General features: G+C 37.3%; 1 protein-coding gene and 1 pseudogene across 1 annotated transcript; one reads left to right on the forward strand and one right to left on the reverse strand.

Annotated features, from left to right (window-relative positions):
* Positions 1-2,603: 2,603 nt before the first annotated feature.
* LOC122725751 (nephrocan-like) lies at positions 2,604-14,369 on the forward strand. The gene is made up of 3 exons (XM_043963021.1): positions 2,604-2,792; positions 6,826-7,727; positions 13,922-14,369. The coding sequence occupies exons 1-3, from the start codon at positions 2,604-2,606 to the stop codon at positions 14,367-14,369; spliced, it is 1,539 nt and encodes a 512-aa protein (XP_043818956.1).
* On the reverse strand, positions 7,824-9,877 carry LOC122753483 (annotated as a pseudogene).
* Positions 14,370-19,829: the final 5,460 nt, after the last annotated feature.

A 19,829-nucleotide genomic window follows, 5' to 3' on the forward strand; every position in this document is an offset into this window, starting at 1 on the left:
TATTTCTATTAAATACTTTGCTACTTGCAATTTTGATTGTCCTAAGATCATGTAGTCCCATGTTTCATTGGTATATAACCTGGAAAACAGTAGTGTTAAAGACAAGTTTTTGAGATAGTGGGAAATTTCCATTCATTGAAAGTATTATGTAATTTCCCAAGTGCAATCAGGTCTAATGTCCTTTTACTCAATTCTGGGCATAACACATTACATATTTCAATTCTTGGCTTATGTCTACAATTGTTTTTGTCTATGCTTACTTCTAGATCTACATATGTATATGTCTATATAGTCATATCTATACTTATATCTATATCTATCATGCAAACTTGTAATTTCATACAAATTCTCTCCTCCATTGAACACTGGAAACACCTCTTTAACATATAGGTTTAGAAAGTTGTCTAGGACACTGAGAGATTAAGTCACTTCCCAGGCTTCCAGCTATTATTATGTCCCTTTACATCTGTGTCTTTCTGGAGTGTCTCTGTTCCCTCAAATGTGCCATCAATTCACTTGAAACACATCTTCAACTTGGAAATGGTATTTCTTTTTTCCCCAAAATCTCCATTTCTAGATGCCATGTTCAATTCCAGAGAAGATAATAAAGAAAATTTCCCTTCTCAGCCACAGAAATTGAAAAGCTGAGTTCTTGCCTAACTGCTAGCTCTCTCTATCTGATTGGCTTCATTTTTTAATAACTTTTGAAGGCTTAACCACTTAAAGCCCCAGGGGTAAAGCCCCAACTTTCACCCAAGTCAATACTGTTGCCTCCACCTAAGTAGAAAGAGGCATTCACACCCACACAACCACCAGGTATCAAAAACTTGCCCATACATCAACACCTCCCCATCTGTGACTACATCTAATGATTTTATCAACTGAATGGGGTGAGTGGAAGAACAAAATTCCACTTCATTATATGTATGTATATGTACATATTTTACACATAGACACTAGCCTGATGGATTTCTCATTCAACTGCATGTCATAGTCTGGGTAACATGAATTTTTCCATCTTCTTTTTCTCCTAGTGTGTGGTTAGGCTGATCTCTGCCATATTGTAGTAGATTCCATTGAGGAAATGGTGTTCTAAGACTTGTTGAAATTAATAAAATACCATCTATGAATGGGAACATTTGGAAAATATAGAGTCCTTTTATATAGATTCTGCACAGGACAATTTGCATTACTTTGGCAAATGCCTTCAGTGAGCATATGTAGCCCTGTTTTATGAATTATTCACAAGTATTATGTTCATTTAAAATACCAAATCAGGATTTTAAATTCTTTAAAATTTGTCAGCAGGAAATAATGTAGCAAGACAAAAAACCATGACAAAGAACATTTCTAGATAAGGAGGAACTTTTCTGCAGTCAGCTTTCACAACGAATAAGTTAAATGCCTTTTTAAAAAAATTAAAAATCCTTCTTTATATTATAGAAAGAACAGGGTTTCTATTTTTCCATTAAAATAGGCAGTAGTGATCACAAAAGGGAACTAACTACATAATATTTTCTATACTTCCAATTCAAGAATCAATAGCAATAGTTGCTTTTGGTGACAAGCATTTTCTTTTTCTTCCCTAATCTTGATAGTATTTTATTTTTTCAGTTACTTGTAAACATAGTTTTCAACATTTGTTTTTGTTTTTGTTTTTTGGTGGGACAATGAGGGTTAAGTGACTTGCCCAGCATCATCAACATTTGTTTTTATAAGATTTTGAGTTCCAAATTGTGCTTCCCCTCCCTTCTCTTCACCTTGCAAGACAGAAAGCAATCTGATATCCGTTTTAGATGTAAAAGGTGACAAGAATTTTCAAGATACAATAGTTGTGGGTTGGGTGGCAATGAGGGAAGAGGTCATAGGCTCCAACACGAAAAGGGACTTAGACATCATCTAACTTAACCCTTTCATTTTATAGATGAGGAATCTGAGGCCAAAAAGGGGAATTCAGGTCAGTAGATAATAAATAGCAAAGCCAGGATTCCAACCCAGATCCTCTAAGTTCTGCTAGACCATACTGCCTCTAAAAAAAGGAAGATAAAGGCATTTGTAACTTCAAGTATCTCTCAATTTTAGTTGTGAGAAGAAAATACCGGTCTTCCCTTACTATTGTAAAAGGAACACAAAAAAATAAACCCTTCTAAATGTCTGTTCCCTTCCCCTCTGCTCAAAAATACTTTTAATATAGGGTCACAGAAAATACAAAGGTTTTATAGCCTACAATAAAATGGTTCTTCATCTTTTCTCACTAATTCCTTAGTGTCACATTTAACAAAATAAGGAAACTGCAGATAATAGGGATGTTTGCAGATTAGCCTTTTCAGCAATAAATGAAATGGGGTTTTGCCCACCTACAGATATTGAAACTGCTTATCATTGTTTAAGTCTTTCACCTTTTGTAATGGTTGCTGACATTTTAACCCAGGCAAGTTGAGGAGTCCCTCCCCTCCTTTTTTTCTTTCCTGTAGCCTTACACTGACCAAGCACACAGTCATAAGATGCTTTTTATCTGATTTCATCATATAAAAAGAGAGAAAAAGACTTAGCTACCTGCTGAAGTTGGCATCAACTGAGAACCAAGAGCCCATATTTGGAAGATGTATTTGCTTTGCACCTTTCTTGTTCTGCTTTCCTTTGGCGATGGTTTTCATCCTAACTGCCCTAGAAGATGCAGCTGTGATTCCAAACAATCCATCCAGTGCTATAGACTTGTAGAAGTACCTTCATGGATGCCTTCCACAATCAAGAGACTTTATATCAGCCACAGTAAGATAAAAAATCTCAAGGTAAGGATGTTACTCCCTACTCAAGGTAATTCTTTTTATTGGGAGGGAGGAAACCATATTTAAAATGACAGTGTTTAAACAGGTGTTATTTTCAAGTCAGAATAATTTTGCCAACCACCAACCCATTCTGGATTAGTAAAATGGATCTTTCCCCCTTGATTTTTTAAAAATATGATGATCCTTTTTGTTTTGATCTAAGAACATTTCAAGAAATAGCAGTAATAGTTGAAAAGCTCCCAGAAGTTCTTTGCTTTGTTAGGTATATGAGTTACCTTTTATGACAGCACACAAAAAGAAATCCAATTACCCTACAACTGACTGGGTTTTTTGAAACATCTTAATTTGCAAGAAAATATATGTCCCAGTATTTTCATTTTATGTTAAAATGCCCTGGTTATATAACCACTGGAATGATATATAGTTTACATGCCAAATAAGACACCTCAATAATCATAAAGGTATTAGGATGATAATGCAATATTAAGATTATCAATACCTATCACAGGCAAAATATTAATATCTTCCTAGGAAATTGTTCAAAGGTTCTAAAATGTATATATTTGTCCCAACAAACACCAGGGTCTTATGATAAATGTTCTCAATTTTACTCTTTATTTTTTGCAATACATTTTTATTTTTTCAATTATCAATTATTTTTTCTTCCTTTCCTCTCCCCAGCTACAGAGAGGAAAAGAGAGAAAGGGAAGGAAGGAGGAAGGGAAGGAGGAAGGGGGAGAGAGAGAGAGAGAGAGAGAGAGAGAGAGAGAGAGAGAGAGAGAGAGAGAGAGAGAGAGAGAGAGAGAGAGAGGAGGAAAGGAAGGAGGGAAGAGGGAAGGAAGGAGGGAAGGAAGGAAGGAAAGAAGGGGTGAGGGAGGGAGGGAAGAAAGGAAGGAAGGAAGGAAGAAAGAAAAAGATATGTGTGTGTTTGTCTGTGTCTGTGTGTAGGTATGTAAGTTATATATAAGTGTATATACATATAACTGTACTTAAGCAAAACAAATTCCCATGTTGGCCACATCCAAAAAAGTATTTCTCATTCTGCATATTAGTCCATCATATCTCTGCCATGAGATGGACAGCATTCTTCAAAACACTCTTAAATCACAATTTAATATCACATTGATCAAAGTTCTTAAAACTTTAAGTATTGTTTGTTTTCATAAGGCTGTGCTAGGTTTTTTTTTTTTTTTTCATCTCAGGCATGCAATAGAGATTGAAAACCATGCTGGGCATTTGCTAATTTTTTTTGTTATCAGAGAAATGTGCTTTGCTTCTAGCATAATGGAAAAGGCCTTCTCTGCAAATAAAAAGTAGTGTGGTGTAGTGGATAAAAGGGGTAGTCTTAGAGTTTATGAAGTAGTGGGTTTATAGTCCTGCTTCACATACACCATGGCTATATGATGAGAACAAGTCTTAACCTCTCATTTTCCTGAACAACTTTGTAAGATTATAAATTGCAGAACTCTAACCAGGCTGAATAGATATAAGGATCCACCCTACCCCCCCCACCCCGGAAGTTCCTAATACTAGTGAAATCACAGGAGGAAAAAAAAAGAAATAGTTGAAAAAGCATTGCCTGGAAACCAGTTTTAGTACTATCACTAACTAGCTGTGTGACTTCAAGGAAGTTATTTCCTGTCTTCTCTCAGCCTCAGCTTCCTTCTTTATAAAATGAGGATTTGGGAACTAGACAGTTTCTTCTGTTCAAGTTCTAAATGTCTAAGATTCCAGTTAAACCCTATTGAACATTTGGACTCAAAGACAGAAATACGAAAGAATTTTTGTGGAATCCTTCTGCAAAGAGGGTGAATATACTGGATCTTAAGATACACCTAGCCTCTTTTCTTTGTTAACTAGGAAATTCAACAATAGCTGCCACGTAATGGTGAAACCATTACAAATAAGTGGCATTGGATTCATGTTGACTGAAAAATTAGAATTTATTTGTGTTTATCTATTGGTCTACCTTTTCTTGGGTAATATTCAATTCCAGGTATCTGGCTTATGTAGAAGATCTATATGTTTGAGAAAGATAATTTAAAGAAATAGGATGTTTAAATAGTATGCTTTGAAAATATGTGATATTCAATTGTGAGAGTATTAACATGTTAATGAAATAAGACTATACTGTTTTGTAAACAATTAAAAAAAATCATACCTGACTCTTACAGGGTAGAAAGAGAGACAGAGGACAAGGGGAAGAAAAGGGGAAGAGAAGGAGAAAGAAGAAGAAAAGGGAAGGGGAGAAAAAGGGAAAGGGAGAGAGAAGGGAAAAGGGGGAAAGGGGGAGAAGGAGAAGGGGAGAGGGAGAGAGAAGGGAGACAGACTGGGAAGAGAAAGGGAGAAAAGAGAGAGGGGAAAAGAAGGGGAGAAAGGAGAAGAGATAGGGAGAATGGAGACAGATGATCTGTGTTCAAGTCTTAGCTCTGCTACTATCTAGCTGTGATACCATGGGCATCTCTGGACCTCAAACAGTTTTTTCATCTGTAAAATGAAGGGACTAGACTAAAGGGTCTATAAGTTCTCATTCATTTCTAACATTCTAGTACCATAACTAACTCATCAGAACTCCCTATTTTCTAGCTTCTTTTTGATCAAAGCCTTTCACTATTTCAGGATGATACCTGAGTGTGAGAGCAGGCATGTGAAGTGCTCTCAGAGTCACATAGATATTCTGAAACCATTACTGCTCTGAAAAAAGAATATGCACATGTGGGTGACCTGCTTGGTTCACCCACATATTCTTTTTGTTTTTTTCATTAATATTTACCATCATGAAGTGGAAAGTTACTCTAAAAAAAGAGACTGGTTTCTGAAATAGAATATGGTTGAATATGTTTGTGTTCTATATAAGCAGATTCAGGAAAAGGGATAGAGCCTGAAAACAGCTGCCAAGAGCATAGCATGGAAAGAAATGCAATTAGGAAAATACTTTAGTATTATTTTTCATAAATAAATGAATTTTAATAGCAGAACATTCTACTCTTCATATCACAGTGGTATTATTTTAAGATAAATCAAATTCTATTGTTAAGTAAATTCTTAAAACTTCCTCTTGTGCCATCAGTTATGAAATTTTCAATTGCTAATGTCTATGTGTGTATAATAATACAACCTTGCCTCCAGTGCATAAATGCTTTATCTCAGCTTTGTGTAAACATAGCCATAACTGATCCAACACTAAAAGGATCCTTAGAGGTCATCTAATCCAAACCTCTCATTTTTCAGATGAAGAAATACAGCCATGTCCTTAGTCACAGCAGAGGGTCTACATTCAGTACATTGGGTGGCATCTGACAGCAATATAAACATACTAGATAGAATTTGTCAGGATTTCTGTTCTTTAAAGTTTTATCCAAGATATATATTTTAGTTACACAAAAGAAAAAATGATGCTGTAAATATTTTGTTGTATATAAGGTCTCTCTCTCTTTGAAATCTCCTTGGAATATACACCTGTTCATGGAATCACTAGATCAAAAGATTTGAACAATTTAAGCCATTTTTCTTATACAGTTACAAATCATTTCACAGAATGTTTGGCCCAAGTCATAACTCCATCAAGAACATGTAACTATTCCTGTCTTCTTGAAGCTCTTCTGGCACTGATTGTTTTCCATTTTTGTCATCTTTATCAATTTTTATGTCTGAGGTGAAACCTCAGAGTTATTTTAAGAAAAAAATGTTTTTTTGTTTGCAGGGCAATGAGGGTTAAGTGACTTGCCCAGGGTCACACTGCTAGTAAGTGTCAAGTTTCTGAGGCCGGATTTGAACTCAGGTCCTCCTGAATCCAGAGTTAGTGCTTTATCCACTAAGCCACCTAGCTGCCCCTCAGAGTTATTTTAATTTGTGTTTCTCTTATTTAGTGACTTTTCATGAGGTCGTTGACAGTTTATAATTTGTCTATTCAAAATTATTTATATAAATATGCTTTAAATAGATGGAAGAAAATATAAAATAGTATTGATTTTGTTTGTATATACTGTAAAGTATTTTTCATGATATGTTGATTTAGAATTTCTCCTCTCTACAGTTATCTAACATCACCAAAACTCTGGCCCTGGAAGAATTTATCCTATTGGCCAGTGGCACGGAGTCTGTTGAAAATGACACCTTTAAAACCTTGAGCACATTGAAGACTTTGGAACTCTGGAAAAATAAATTAAGACGAATTCCTACTACCCTACCAAACAGCCTTGAAGTGTTGAAACTCAATGATAATTCAATAAATGTTTTGCATGAATCAGATTTTGAAGGCTTGAAAAAATTACAAGTACTTGAGCTGCAAAACAACATGGTATCTGCTCTCTCTCTCAGCACACTCTCATCTCTTGTTAATTTGCAAAATTTGGTATTGGATGGCAACAATATGGAATCTCTGACTGGCCCATTTAAACTTCCTCACTTAAAACATCTGAGTATGGAGAATAACAAACTGCATTTTCTACCAGGGAGCTTCTTTACATCTCTTCAATCTTTGCAGTTTCTTAGTTTAAGTGGCAACTCACTGACTAAAGTCCCTAATGACCTGCCAAAGTCTTTGCTTTCTTTAAAGCTGGAGAGAAACCAGCTCCAAGTAGTAAGATTTCGAGAGATGAAACATCTGGAGAACCTTTCTCATCTTTTCCTTTCTGCCAATTCACTTTCTTCTATTGAGGGAGCCCACTTCCTACCTAATTTAACAACACTTGAGATATCTCAGAATCACCTTCAGACGTTGCCTTTCCGACTGCCAACAAGGCTACAGAAACTTGACTGTAGTAACAATTTGATTCAGAGAGTAACACTCCAAGACTTCCAGGACCTAAGGGACCTGAAACATTTGTTTCTAGACAACAATATGGTCAGCTTATTTGAGGTGGGAGCTCTTCAGAGATGTGTTCAGCTTTCTAATCTAGCCCTGGAACAGAACCTTCTGCTGTCAATACCTCTCAGGCAAGTGACCAGTGCATCTTGTCATTCTTTTTTATTTTTTTTGAGCCAGGGAAATGGTTAATCTTTTATTGGAGGGAAGAAAACATTACACTGTATCTCAGGTAAACCAATTCAGGGGCTCAGGGGCTCAACTGGTGGGGTACCAGCTTGTAATGGGTTCCACAGTTAGGGCAATGCTGTGTCTCGCCTTTGTGAAGCCAGAACCAGATGACTGCACTGTTGTCCTCTTCACAGATACAGCCCACTATTCGCTTGTCAGTGATGGAAGGGACCAGGTTTGGCTCCTCCTTAGTCCCTGGAGCTGCCTTTGGGGCTAACATTGTAGGGATAGAAATCATTCCTTGCAGCCATCATAATCTCTCTCTCCAAACCAGTAGCCTGCTCTTCATCAGAAGGGATGCCTCCTCTGCTCGCCATGGAGTGAGCTGTAGCCTGAGCCGGGCCACAGGCCCACAAGGCCTGGACCCCCAGCACCCCGGCGCCCCGCAGTAACCTTGAAGCCAACACAACTGAGACAGCCGCATCTTGTCATTCTTAATAATTTTAAGAGATTTGATACTTCCGTAGACATTTCATGGGCCAGGAGCTAAGCAGAGCAATTCCAAATTACTCTCTTGTGTCACAGAGGAAGCTAGGAATAGAGAGCCATTTATTCAGAGAAGTGGGGAAGCCTGTAGATCAAATGCAATATTCAATTTCATTTCATCCAGCCCATAGGGAAAATAATAAGAGAGTATGGCTCTGTTTATGCTAAGATTTAAATATACAAATTAAGAAATAAAAATAGAACACAGTTTAAAAAGTCCACAGCAGTTTTCAATATTGTAAAGGTTAGAAGATGGAGGTGTTATACAAAAAAACCTCTTTGCTTGGCTGGGTCTGTGTTGCTCTCTATGTTGAGCTATGTGTGTATGTTCCTTTTAAGTCATTTCCTGTATATTTCTCTTTCCCTTTCTGCCTGTGCCTTTCTCCTCTGTCTTTTAATGTGTTGATATTGGTTTTTTCCCAACTCTTCTTACTGCCTTAATCTCTTCTCTTCCCCCACCCCTTTCTACTTTTTTCTTTAATTGCTCACAATAAAGAAAAAAACAACATACTTTGCATTATTACTTTAGTTACATGTTACTCAATCTTAATTTTAAAGCCAGATGAATGGAACATTTTCTATTTTGTACAACAACAACAAAAAAATCTCAATTAATGTTTTCTTCTGCTTGTGTGGCCCTCAAAGGAATATTTCCAGGGCGGCTAGGTGGCGCAGTGGATAGAGCACCGGCCCAGGAGTCAGGAGTACCTGAGTTCAAATCCGGCCTCAGACACTTAACACTTACTAGCTGTGTGACCGTGGGCAAGTCACTTAACCCCAATTGCCTCACTAAAAAACAAAAAAAAAAAACAAAAAAAAACCAAAGGAATATTTCCTCCTGTCAGCCAGTGGCTATTGATGGAGGGTGGGGAGATTTATACCCTTCTTTTATTATCAGAAAGTGTTATGATCAACCTGTGTTTTAGAAAAATTATCTTGGTAGTTGAATGATGCAAAGAAAGATCACTCAAATTTTCCCTTCTTTACAAATTTTCCTAGGCAAGCCAGGTGATGATGATGATGATGAACATTAATTCATCTGACATATTGTGAAAACTTAAAATGCAAGGTGTTTAATCAGAGTTTAGAACAGAAGAATATTGGAGGGTACGGAAGCAAAAGTTTATTCTTCACAACTCAGGAGGGTAAAATACATTCAGCTCACTATTCCCAACTCAGTCCCACTGGACAAGCATATGGCCAGTTACACTGGGATGTGTGTGATGTGGTTAAAGGACCAGGGGAGAGCTGGGCTTTATTGACTAATGTAAGGGGCAGAATTGGTCCATGCCAATGTGTACTAATCAGATTTTTAACAGTGCCATTGCAAACCAGACAAATGGGGAGGTACCCTAGAGGTACCTTTAGAGGTTTCATATAGAATTTTTTCTGTGTTCTGCTGTGAGTGTGGAAATGCTCCTTTTTGATGTTCAAGTTCATAATAGGAATTTTTAAGAAATGAAAAACAGACTGCTGTTCAGTGGAAATAATACTATTGAGGATCAAGTTTTCACTAGTTTTACTCACTGTAGACTATCTGATTGGTCTCATGGATAATGGACATGGAGAACATAACAGTGAATTTTATACTTATTGGGATTATGGCAAAATAACAATGGTGAGGGAAACAGAGACATGATTAATATATCCTTATGACCTCTGCCAAACTGTTCCTTGAAAGTATGGATAAGTTGGAAGAGTTTCTCCCTGACAATAACCCTATATTAAATTAAATTAATAACCCTATATTAAATTAAAATATGTATGAGTACATACATGTGTATGTATCTCCTTATGTTTAAAATTTTGTCATTTTCACTAGTAGACTTTCCTGAGTGTTCCATTTGCTTTTCCAAAACAGCAAATGCTGATGTCATTATAGGAAATTTTTGTGCACGTGAGTTTATCTCCTTTTTATGTAAACTTTGAGACTGTGCTTTAAAATGCCATCTTCTTTTACTAAAGATTTAGAAACATGAGCTAATATAATCCTCCCCTCAAAGATAACATTTTCCTTTCCCTTCTCATTGTTATTTCCCTCCTAACCCATATGGGTTTTCATGACTACTCTCTAATAATTTGCCTCCTATCTTTTTTTTATTGTTTTGTTTTTGGTTTTTTGTTTTGTGAGGGGCAATGGGGGTTAAGTGACTTGCCCAAGGTCACACAGCTAGTAAGTGTCAAGTGTCTGAGGTCAAATTTGAACTCAGGTCCTCCTGAATCCAGGGCTGGTGCTTTATGCATTGTACCACCTAGCTGCCCGAATTTCCCTCCTATCTTATAGACCATTCCTTCTTCCTCTTCTTTGCTGACTCATCATTCATACCAAGACCCTCTAATTGTGGGTCTACCTCAAAGTTCTAACCTAAATCCTCTTCTCTTTTTCCTCTACAAACTAGTCCCCCCCTTCTTCTGAACTATAATCCCATGCCACCAGCTGCCCATTACAAATGTCAAGCTAGGTGACCTAGAGACACCTCAAACTTTACACGACCAAAAGGGAACATCTTTCCCCCAAACCCTCTCCTTTTCCAGACTTTATAATTTCATTCAATGGTACCACTATCATTCCACTCACAGGTTCAGAAACTCAACACTTACCTTGACTTTTCACTCTCTTTTATTCCGCATATCCTCAGTTGTCAAATCTCGCCACTTCTACCTTCCTTACGTTTTCCCCATCCAATTCCTCTTAACTCACATAGCTTTCATTTTAGTTCAGGTCTTCATCACCTCTCACCTAAATTATTGCAACAACTTCCTCATTGGTATCCCTAACTCAAGACTCTCTACTCTAATCTACCCTATACACTATTGCCAAAGTGATTTTCCTTAAATACAGAACTGACTGAGTCATCCCCTAATTAAACAAACTCCAGCGGCTCTCTTGCATCCATGGCAGAATCTAAATTCCTTTGCTTAGCTTTTTTTTTTTTTTAATTTTTTTTTTTTTTAGTGAGGCAATTGGGGTTAAGTGACTTGCCCAGGGTCACACAGCTAGTAAGTGTTTAGTGTCTGAGGCCGGATTTGAACTCAGATACTCTGATTCCAGGGTCAGTGCTCTATCCACTGCGCCATCTAGCTGCCCCTTTTGCTTAGCTTTTAAAGCCCAAGCCCTTTACAATCTGGCCCCAACCTATCTTTATAGCCTCATTGAACATTACTTCCCCTCCTCAGTGATCTAGTCAAATTGGCCTTGTTGCTTGAACGTGACACTCCATATTGTAGAGTGCCTTTTCTTTGGATCTCCCCATGCCTAGAATTTACTCCCTCCTTTCCTCCACCTCATAGGATCCCTCTCTTCCTTCAAGGAACTATTTATTCTTTATATTTGTTCTGTGTGTACTTATATATATATATACTTGTTGTCATTCCCATGTTTCCACTGGGGTGTAGGCTTCTTACAAGTAGGGATTGTTTCATTCGTTGTATTTTTATCCTCAGTGTTTAGCCCAGTGCAGGGAGTAAGAGGTATTTAATAAATGCTTGTTCATTTGTCAGCTGATTGATATAATCAGTCAGGTGCACCTAGCATAGTCCTAGGTACATAGGTACATAGCAACATTTCAAAAAATATCTGGCAACTGAAAATAAAACCCCATAAATGGCATTTCTAGACTTCAGTTGTTTCATAGCCCTGAATAATCTTAGCAATGAAATGCTAACACTTGATTATTTCTATTGAAATATTCTGTCATTCCTAGGGGGAAAAACCCAAAAACTATACATCTGAGATTTTCTGTGAACCTTTTACAGATGCTCTTCATATTAACAGTTGTTTGCATAAAATTAATTTGATTTGGGGCTAACTTAAAATTCAATTAAATTATTAAACTGTTAAAAATGTATGAAGTTACTTTATGCAAAAATTACCTGTGTCTTTATTAAATACATTTTATCCCAGGGGTATGAGGAAAGTTTAAATAATTAAGGCTTTTGAAATTCCCAAATAAGTGTGAGTTTGTATATGTTTGTATAGACATGAATAAAAACACAAAATGAAACTAATCAGTCTAGGTTTATTTTCCAAGCTACCCAAAACTTAAAATGTATGCCAAGTTCCATTAAACTAAAATATTTAGGAGTTTAATATATGTATCTATTTGGAGTATAAGTTATGTATTTTTGTGCTAAAGACAAGAGGAAAACTGTCTAATTGCCAAGAAATATAGTTAAAATCATTAGCCATTTCCTTCCTAAGTATCAAGCATAGCACCGTGACAAACTTCACTACTTAAATATTCAAAGAGATACATGGTCTCATCAATGCTGATGCTCCTTCTAAGGAACAACTCATCCAGGAATGCTCACTTTGTACCACTGTGGTCCATATCCTCACACAAGTTCCCTGTAAGGGCTCCACTCCAATGTTCTGAAGGCCTTCCTTGTTTCCACTACAAAACACTGAGGGGTGGCTAGGTTGTGCAGTGGATAAAGCACTGGCCCTGGAGTAAGGAGGACCTGAGTTCAAATGTCACCTCACACTTACTAGCTGTGTGACCCTGGGCAAGGACTAACAACAACATAGCACTGAAAGGAGTGGTCTTCCTATCCACTTTATCCATGGTGCATTAAGACATCATGATGTTAGTACATGAATATTCAGGGTTGGGGTTAGATTTTTTTCATGTAAAATCTCCTCACCTCTTGTGCTTATAAAAAAAAAATTGCACAGTTAGTGGATATGTGACTAAAGATAGGTATGAGCACAGCACAGGTCAGGGGTGGGTGGGGGGTAGGGGGGAAGCTGTGTAGGGGTTCCAATAAACCACAAGTTGAGTGAAACAGAAAGAAAAATTTGTTATCAAGTAAATGAATATATTTTGCCCTAATAAAAAGAGTTATAACTTGCCATTTTTAGAAAGTAATTCTGCTACATCTGTCATTAGCCTTTATTTGAATAGCAGGATCCAGGTTAGTATCCCTATTTTAAGAGAAGAAAGGTAAGAGAATTGAAACAAAGAAATCATTAGACAAATAGAAAATGATACCTGAGAGACAAGATCAAAAGGGTTGAGGTGATTGATTGATGGAAAATAGGAAACTAAAGGATGAATTCATAGCTGACTTTAAGCATACAGAATATACAAAGTTTTTTTAAAAAATATTTTCTTTTTCAAGGAAAACACAATTACAAGTGTAATGAGGGGGTGGTGAACACATATAATGTGTTTGATGAATGCAGGAAAGAGACTTGGGAACCAAGCTTCCAAAAAGGCACAATAATGTGTAATGAATGTGCCCTGCTTCCCAATTTATTCCCATTAAGGACCCCAGAAAAGTCTTCTGGATTGGGGCCATGGACAATGTCCGAAATTCACCCTGGATAATTTGCTGAAAATGTCAAATTTTTTAAACATAGGGGAGAATTTCTTGGGTGGAAGGGGACAGCATTTTTCTTACATGTTATCATGCCTTTTCAGAATCAGATCCCCCACCCTCTTCCGTATGAGAACTGTATAGGGTGAGAGTGCTGTTCATGCTCACCAATCCCCAACCATGCTTCCCCTCCCCTATACACACACAGAGGAAATGTGCCTTCCCATATTGGCAATTACAAAACACTTTCCCTAATTGTCACTCTTACCTTATTCTGTTATCTGTCTAGGCTTCCAGATACGTTAGCCAGGCTAGATCTAAAAGGAAATGCCATACAGGATATTGGTGAGCAGGAGCTAAAGGATTTGAAGCAGCTACAGGTTCTGAATCTTCGAAACAACAAGATATCTGCATTAGATCTCAAAGTCCTGGAAGGTTTACCTCGGCTCAGGTACCTCTACCTGGATGGAAATCCTTGGAACTGCACTTGTAATCTTCTCAAGGCTAGAAGTGTCCTGATGGCCAAGGGAACAGATGTGAGAGGAGGGCAATGTGTAGCCCCAGAAGAAAGACGAGGAGAGAGCTGGATGTCATCAAAGAATATCATGAGACACTGTGAGGGCCATTCCTATCTCACTGAGAAGAGCAAAGAGATCAGACAGAAACAAAACCCTGAGGACCATCCTAGCATAAGAATGAACATGGATGATGACTATTATGATTATGAAATGGATTAAGGGTGAGACCAAAATGGCTTTAAAAAAACACTTTTGAATGCTCTGATTCTTGCTAGCAAAGATTAGTGCGTCTACAGAAGTGGACAGCATCACACACTCCATCATACATTTGGTTCTGTGAGGGTTTTTGGGGGGGGATAATTTTCATTTTCTTAAAGAATAGAAAGAGAATTCCTAGTAGAGATTGTACTGAGAAGTCAGAGTTTATGAAGAGAAAGACTCATAACATATGGGATTTCTTATTTTTTAATTTGATTTGGTTGTTCTCCATATTGAATTTTGGGGAAAAAATATCAAATGCTGACATGATTCCAGTCAGGAGAGTTCCTTTTCCACAGTGGTTTCCATCAATGTTTACTTCAATCATTTTGGGATCATAGGATCATAGATTTGGAACAGGAAGGGATCTTTAGAATTCATTCGCTTCAAACCTCTTACGTGTACAGATGAAAACACTGAGGTCTAGAAAGATTAAGTGATTTATAAATGATCATACAATTAATAAGTGGCTGAGCCAGGACTTGAACCCAAGTCCTCTGATTTCCACTTCGAAGCTGGCAAAACAGATAATTTGGAGGATCTCTAATGTCCTTTATATCTCTAAATCTATGATGCTATAAGCCTATGAATGTGGCATTCTTTATTCATGAAGATATTACTAACCTGCCATCAGTTAAGTTTTGCACTTTGAATTATTTTTCCAGTAGCTATAATGAATCTGTCCCAAACCATCTATCTGGTCCTTTTAGTGACAAACAAACTGTATTTGAAAGATAGCTGATTCGTGGTTGATCTGTGGCTACAGGGAGGGTTATTGTGGTAAATGTTTAGCAAACAGCTCTCTCTGGGGGAGAAATGTACCTATGACACACTTTTAAGTTTAATCTGAATTATTAACATTTTTCTTCATCACTTTCTTAAGTTTAGACAATCAATAAATCATGCCCTAATTTGTATGATTGGCCCCATTTTCCAAGGTATAAATGCTCACACTCATTTAATGATTGACTCTCACCAGTCCAACCAAGCTGGCTCACGCTTAACACCCCTGTGCCTATGCCATAATTCTTTTTTTTTTTTTTAAAGTGAGGCAATGGGGGTTAAGTGACTTGCCCAGGGTCACATAGCTAGTAAGTGTGTAAAGTGTTTGAGGCCGAATTTGAACTCAGGTACTCCTGACTCCAGGGCCGGTGCTCTATCCACTGCGCCACCTAGCTGCCCCTATGCCATAATTCTTAATAGAGTTGGCTAGAGACAAGCAAGTTCATGCACCTGACCAGTATTGACTGAACACTTGCTGTTTGTTACTGATAGACAGCAGAGGTCACCATGAAGTGAATTTTTGGTGGAGGAGCACTTTTTACCCCTCTTCCTTTGCCAAGAGTGGATAGAATTGGCCACATGTCTCCATTCACTGAAGTTGGTTCAAGGAGCAATCTCTACAGGTTCAAAGACATTGTTCTGCATAGAAGAGATGAGATTATCTGCTAAGGATTTTAGTTGGGTAAACAGCCCAGTCCCTAATGGTTTCCTTTATCCAGAAAGCCTTAAAATTTAAGAATGTAAATAAAATTCATAAAATGTGCCAAGACCCCAGATAATCTATTGATTGCTAAGTTGGGTGGGTAGTCTTCCAGCAAGCTGAGTTTGGTGTAATCAATTATCGTTTTACCACACTCTATAGCAAAAAAAACTTTGATTCAGGACACAATTAAAATGATCTTCTCTTTATCTAGTAAAACATTTTCACACCCTGCTGGATTTTCTGAATAAGTAAAATAGAGCTGCATGGCAGAGAAAGAAAAAGAGATAGTTTCCAGAAGGTGTCCTCTTTATGCTATTGCTTTTGTTGTTGTTGTGCCTACTCTAGCTCTTTCTCTTTCCAATTGTAACTTCAGTTTGTCTTCAAAGAGATTAAAAAACTTCTATGTTCTGGGGAAAGCCCTGCCTTGCTTTTTTTTTTTTTTTTTGGTGAGGCAATTGGGGTTAAGTGACTTGCCCAGGGTCACACAGCCAGTAAGTGTTAAGTGTCTGAGGCTGGATTTGATCTCAGGTACTCCTGACTCCAGGGCCAGTGCTCTATCCACTGCGCCATCTAGCTTCCCCTCCTGCCTTCCTATTTTGATCCTAAAATCTCTTCTTTTTCTAAGCTGGGAAGAAATTCCAATTCCAGGGTCCTTAGTGACTTAGGGCCTTTCATAAAGCATATAATGTAAGCCTTGCCTAGACTGTCACATATACTTTTCACATATGCATATACTTTCTTCTTTTTTTAAGACATAAACAAGCTTTGTGTTTGTGGGAGGTTTATCTTTGCTTTCTATATTTTGTGTTCCTAACTAAGGATAGTTTACAAAATACTGTCATATAATTTATCTCTTTAGAGTTTCACAAGAATCCCAAGATTAGACTGATATCATTTCCCCTATTGTATAGTTGAGAAAACAGAGGCTTGGGAAGATTAATTGACTTACACAGAGTCATATAGCTAGCTTATAGTGAAATCAAATTAAAGTCAGGGCTTCTAACACTTAGGTCCAGTACTCTAAAAAAAAAAAAGGCTTAAAAAATTCTGAATTTAACATCAAATAAAATGAATATTCCCATGTACAATTGATGGAGGAGACTATATAAAAATTCATCCCTATGTCACAATGTAGAGCAGATAATGGAGATTATACATGAAATTGTGAATTGCTATTACCTATAGCTTGTTTTTCCTGTTAAGTATGAAATAAATTCAATGTTACTTACAAAACTCTCTTGTTCATCTGTGTTTCCTTCTGAATTAATTTCCTTCTGCTTGCTTCTGTGCACTTAAAAAAGTTTTAATAGCCTTCTCTTCTTTTTTCTTTGGATAATACTACTGTAGGCCAATTTATCTCCTCAAATCCCCCACAAGCAGAAAATCAAAAAGGAAAAATAGAACTTGTTACAGATTTGTATAGTCAAACAAACAAAACCTGCATATTGGCCTTATTCAAAAATGCATGTGTGCTTTGAGACCATAACCTCTGGAGTTGTGGTTGTTCATTTCATTTGTCAGATATCTAAAGTCTCTTAATTTAAAAAAAATATTAGTGTTATTTTTTGTTCAGCTGCTTTTCAGTCCTGTCTGACTCTCTGTGACCCCATTTGATTTTTTTTGGCAGAAATGGTATAGTTTGCCATTTCCTTCTCTAGCTCATTTTACAAATGAGGAAACTGAGGCAAACAGGAACAAATGATTTGTCCAGGGTCACACAGCTAATAGGTGTCTGAGGCTAGATTTGCACTTGTGAAGATGAATTTTCCTGGTTCCAAGCTCATTGCTCTATCCACAATCCCACCTAACTGCCCCAATGTTACTGTATTCATTGTATAAATTGCTCTCTTGATTCTGCTCACTTCATTCTCCATCAGTTCATACAAGTTTTCCCATGTTTGTCTGAAACCATCCCTTGTGTCCTTTCTTACAGTACAGCAATATTCCACTTTTCTGGCTATTCTCCATTTGACTGACTTTTAGAGTTCTTTGCCACCATAAAGAATGCTGCTATGAATATTTTGATATAGAATGAATTTTTGTTTTTGTCTTTGTATGCTTAGGGTATATGCCTGATGTGGGCTGAAATTTAGGGTCAAATTGATTGTGAGTCGTCCCAAAAGAATTGCAAGACTCAGTGACTCAATTTCCCAAGTTTTATTGCAATACTGTGACTGACCACAGGGAGAGAACCAGAATAGTGGAAAGGTATTTCTCAAATATTGAAAGAAAAGACAGTTATATTTATAGTATAGATAAATTGATTATCAATCTCATTATAATAATCTCCACTTTGGGGAGGTACAAGGGAGGGCTTATCCTAATTTGGAATTCCTGGGGTCTTAAGCCAACCCCCGAGGAAGGTACCTTTTGCAGTGGAGGTGTGTTTGGGGGGTTTATACATCATAAGGTGAATCTGGGGACAAATTTGGCTTTTTCTGCACGTCTCTTTCTGATTCCCATGGCTAGTTTCCAAATGTAATCATTTTCCTTCAGAATTGCTATACATTTGTCATTTCCTTTATTGTTATTTTACCTGACCCGTTTTGGTCCCGTTCTGGGTACTGATCACTGTGGGTATGAGAACCTAGTATAAGTTATCCATTAACTGGGATCTGAATCCCTTTTAGAGCTAATATCTGAGTTAGAGCTTGGATCTTAGGTTTTTCTATTAACCTTTTTTTTCCACCTCCTACATCATGCCTAGTAGTGGGATCTTTGGATCAAAGAATAGGCAACATGTGGTCACTTTTCCTGAATATTTTCAAAGTGACATCCACAACATTTGGACCAATACATAGTTACGCCAACAGTATCTTATTTTTCCAGTCTTACCACATGCCATTCAACATTATGTTCCCATTTTCTTAGTCTTTTTTTTTTTCCAGTGAAGTAGGAGCAGGGGACAGTTCAAAAAGCCTCCTCTAGGAGTGTTCCTTGAGTTAGGGGTTCTAATAAGTGAAGGTGAGGAGGGATTGAATTCCAGGCATGGAGGTTAATTTGCACAAAGGCAGAGGGATATGAGGTAAAAGGAACAGCATGTAGCAGGTTCAGTTGGAGTATAAATTGTATAAAGGAGAATTATGTGCAATGAGCCTGGAAATATAGGCTGGAGACAGGTTTGTGAAGAAATTGGAAGGCCAAATAGAGAAATTTGTCTTTAATCTTGAGGCAAAATGGAGGGAAGAAGAGGGGAATAAGCTTTATTAAGCACCTACTATGTACAGGTACTGTACTAAGGGCTTTATAAATATTATCTCAGGATCAGAACTGGGTTTTAGTGATAACAATTTGCTAGATGGGTGGCAAATGGTTTAGAAATGGAAGAGATTGGAGGTAGGGAAACAATTAGGATATGGTAATAAATCAGGTGAGCATTGTCACTTGAGACTCCCTGGGAAAATGTGCTGGGGCTAGAAATGAAAAGAATGAATACACCTCCTGAACACATAGTAATAGTTTAATCCTCAATTTAATCCTCTCTCCTTTGTTCAAGGTATGTATGAATAAAATGTAGGTTTGAAGAGAGGATGGGATGAAATTTTTCTGGACTCAGTCCAGGTTCTTATGATACTCCAAGGCAGTCCAAAAGACATTGCCATGGCAGGGCTGGGTTTGAAAAATACAGAATGACGTTTCACATGGGAAGGTGGAACAAAATTTTCTCAGCTCAGTTTTGGATCAACGTAAGGTCAGATAATAATCTAGACAAGTCCATTTATAATTTGTAACTCCATTTTATTTATGAGGCACAAGGGCCAGGCTCCAGAAAAGGTGAACAAACTTTCCCTTCTGAGGAGAAACAGCACAATGGGTTAACTGAGCTGAGTTGTAACCCATATTAACCTGGAATTAAAGAAATAATCAATATAGGAGAAATGAGGTCTTTAATTGGGGCGGAGGAACTATAGCTCGAAGCTAGGAATACCCAAAGA

The sequence above is a fragment of the Dromiciops gliroides genome, chromosome 4 (assembly GCF_019393635.1).
Source record: "Dromiciops gliroides isolate mDroGli1 chromosome 4, mDroGli1.pri, whole genome shotgun sequence".
Classification (NCBI taxonomy): Eukaryota; Metazoa; Chordata; class Mammalia; order Microbiotheria; family Microbiotheriidae; genus Dromiciops; species Dromiciops gliroides.

Bases quoted from the DNA above. Each gene is read 5' to 3' on its own strand.
- LOC122725751 (XM_043963021.1), top strand. From the start codon at position 2,604: ATGTATTTGCTTTGCACCTTTCTTGTTCTGCTTTCCTTTGGCGATGGT. The intron at 2,793-6,825 runs GTAAGGATGTTA...TCCTCTCTACAG, and splicing joins GTAAGATAAAAAATCTCAAG to TTATCTAACATCACCAAAAC. The intron at 7,728-13,921 runs GCAAGTGACCAG...TTATCTGTCTAG, and splicing joins CTGCTGTCAATACCTCTCAG to GCTTCCAGATACGTTAGCCA.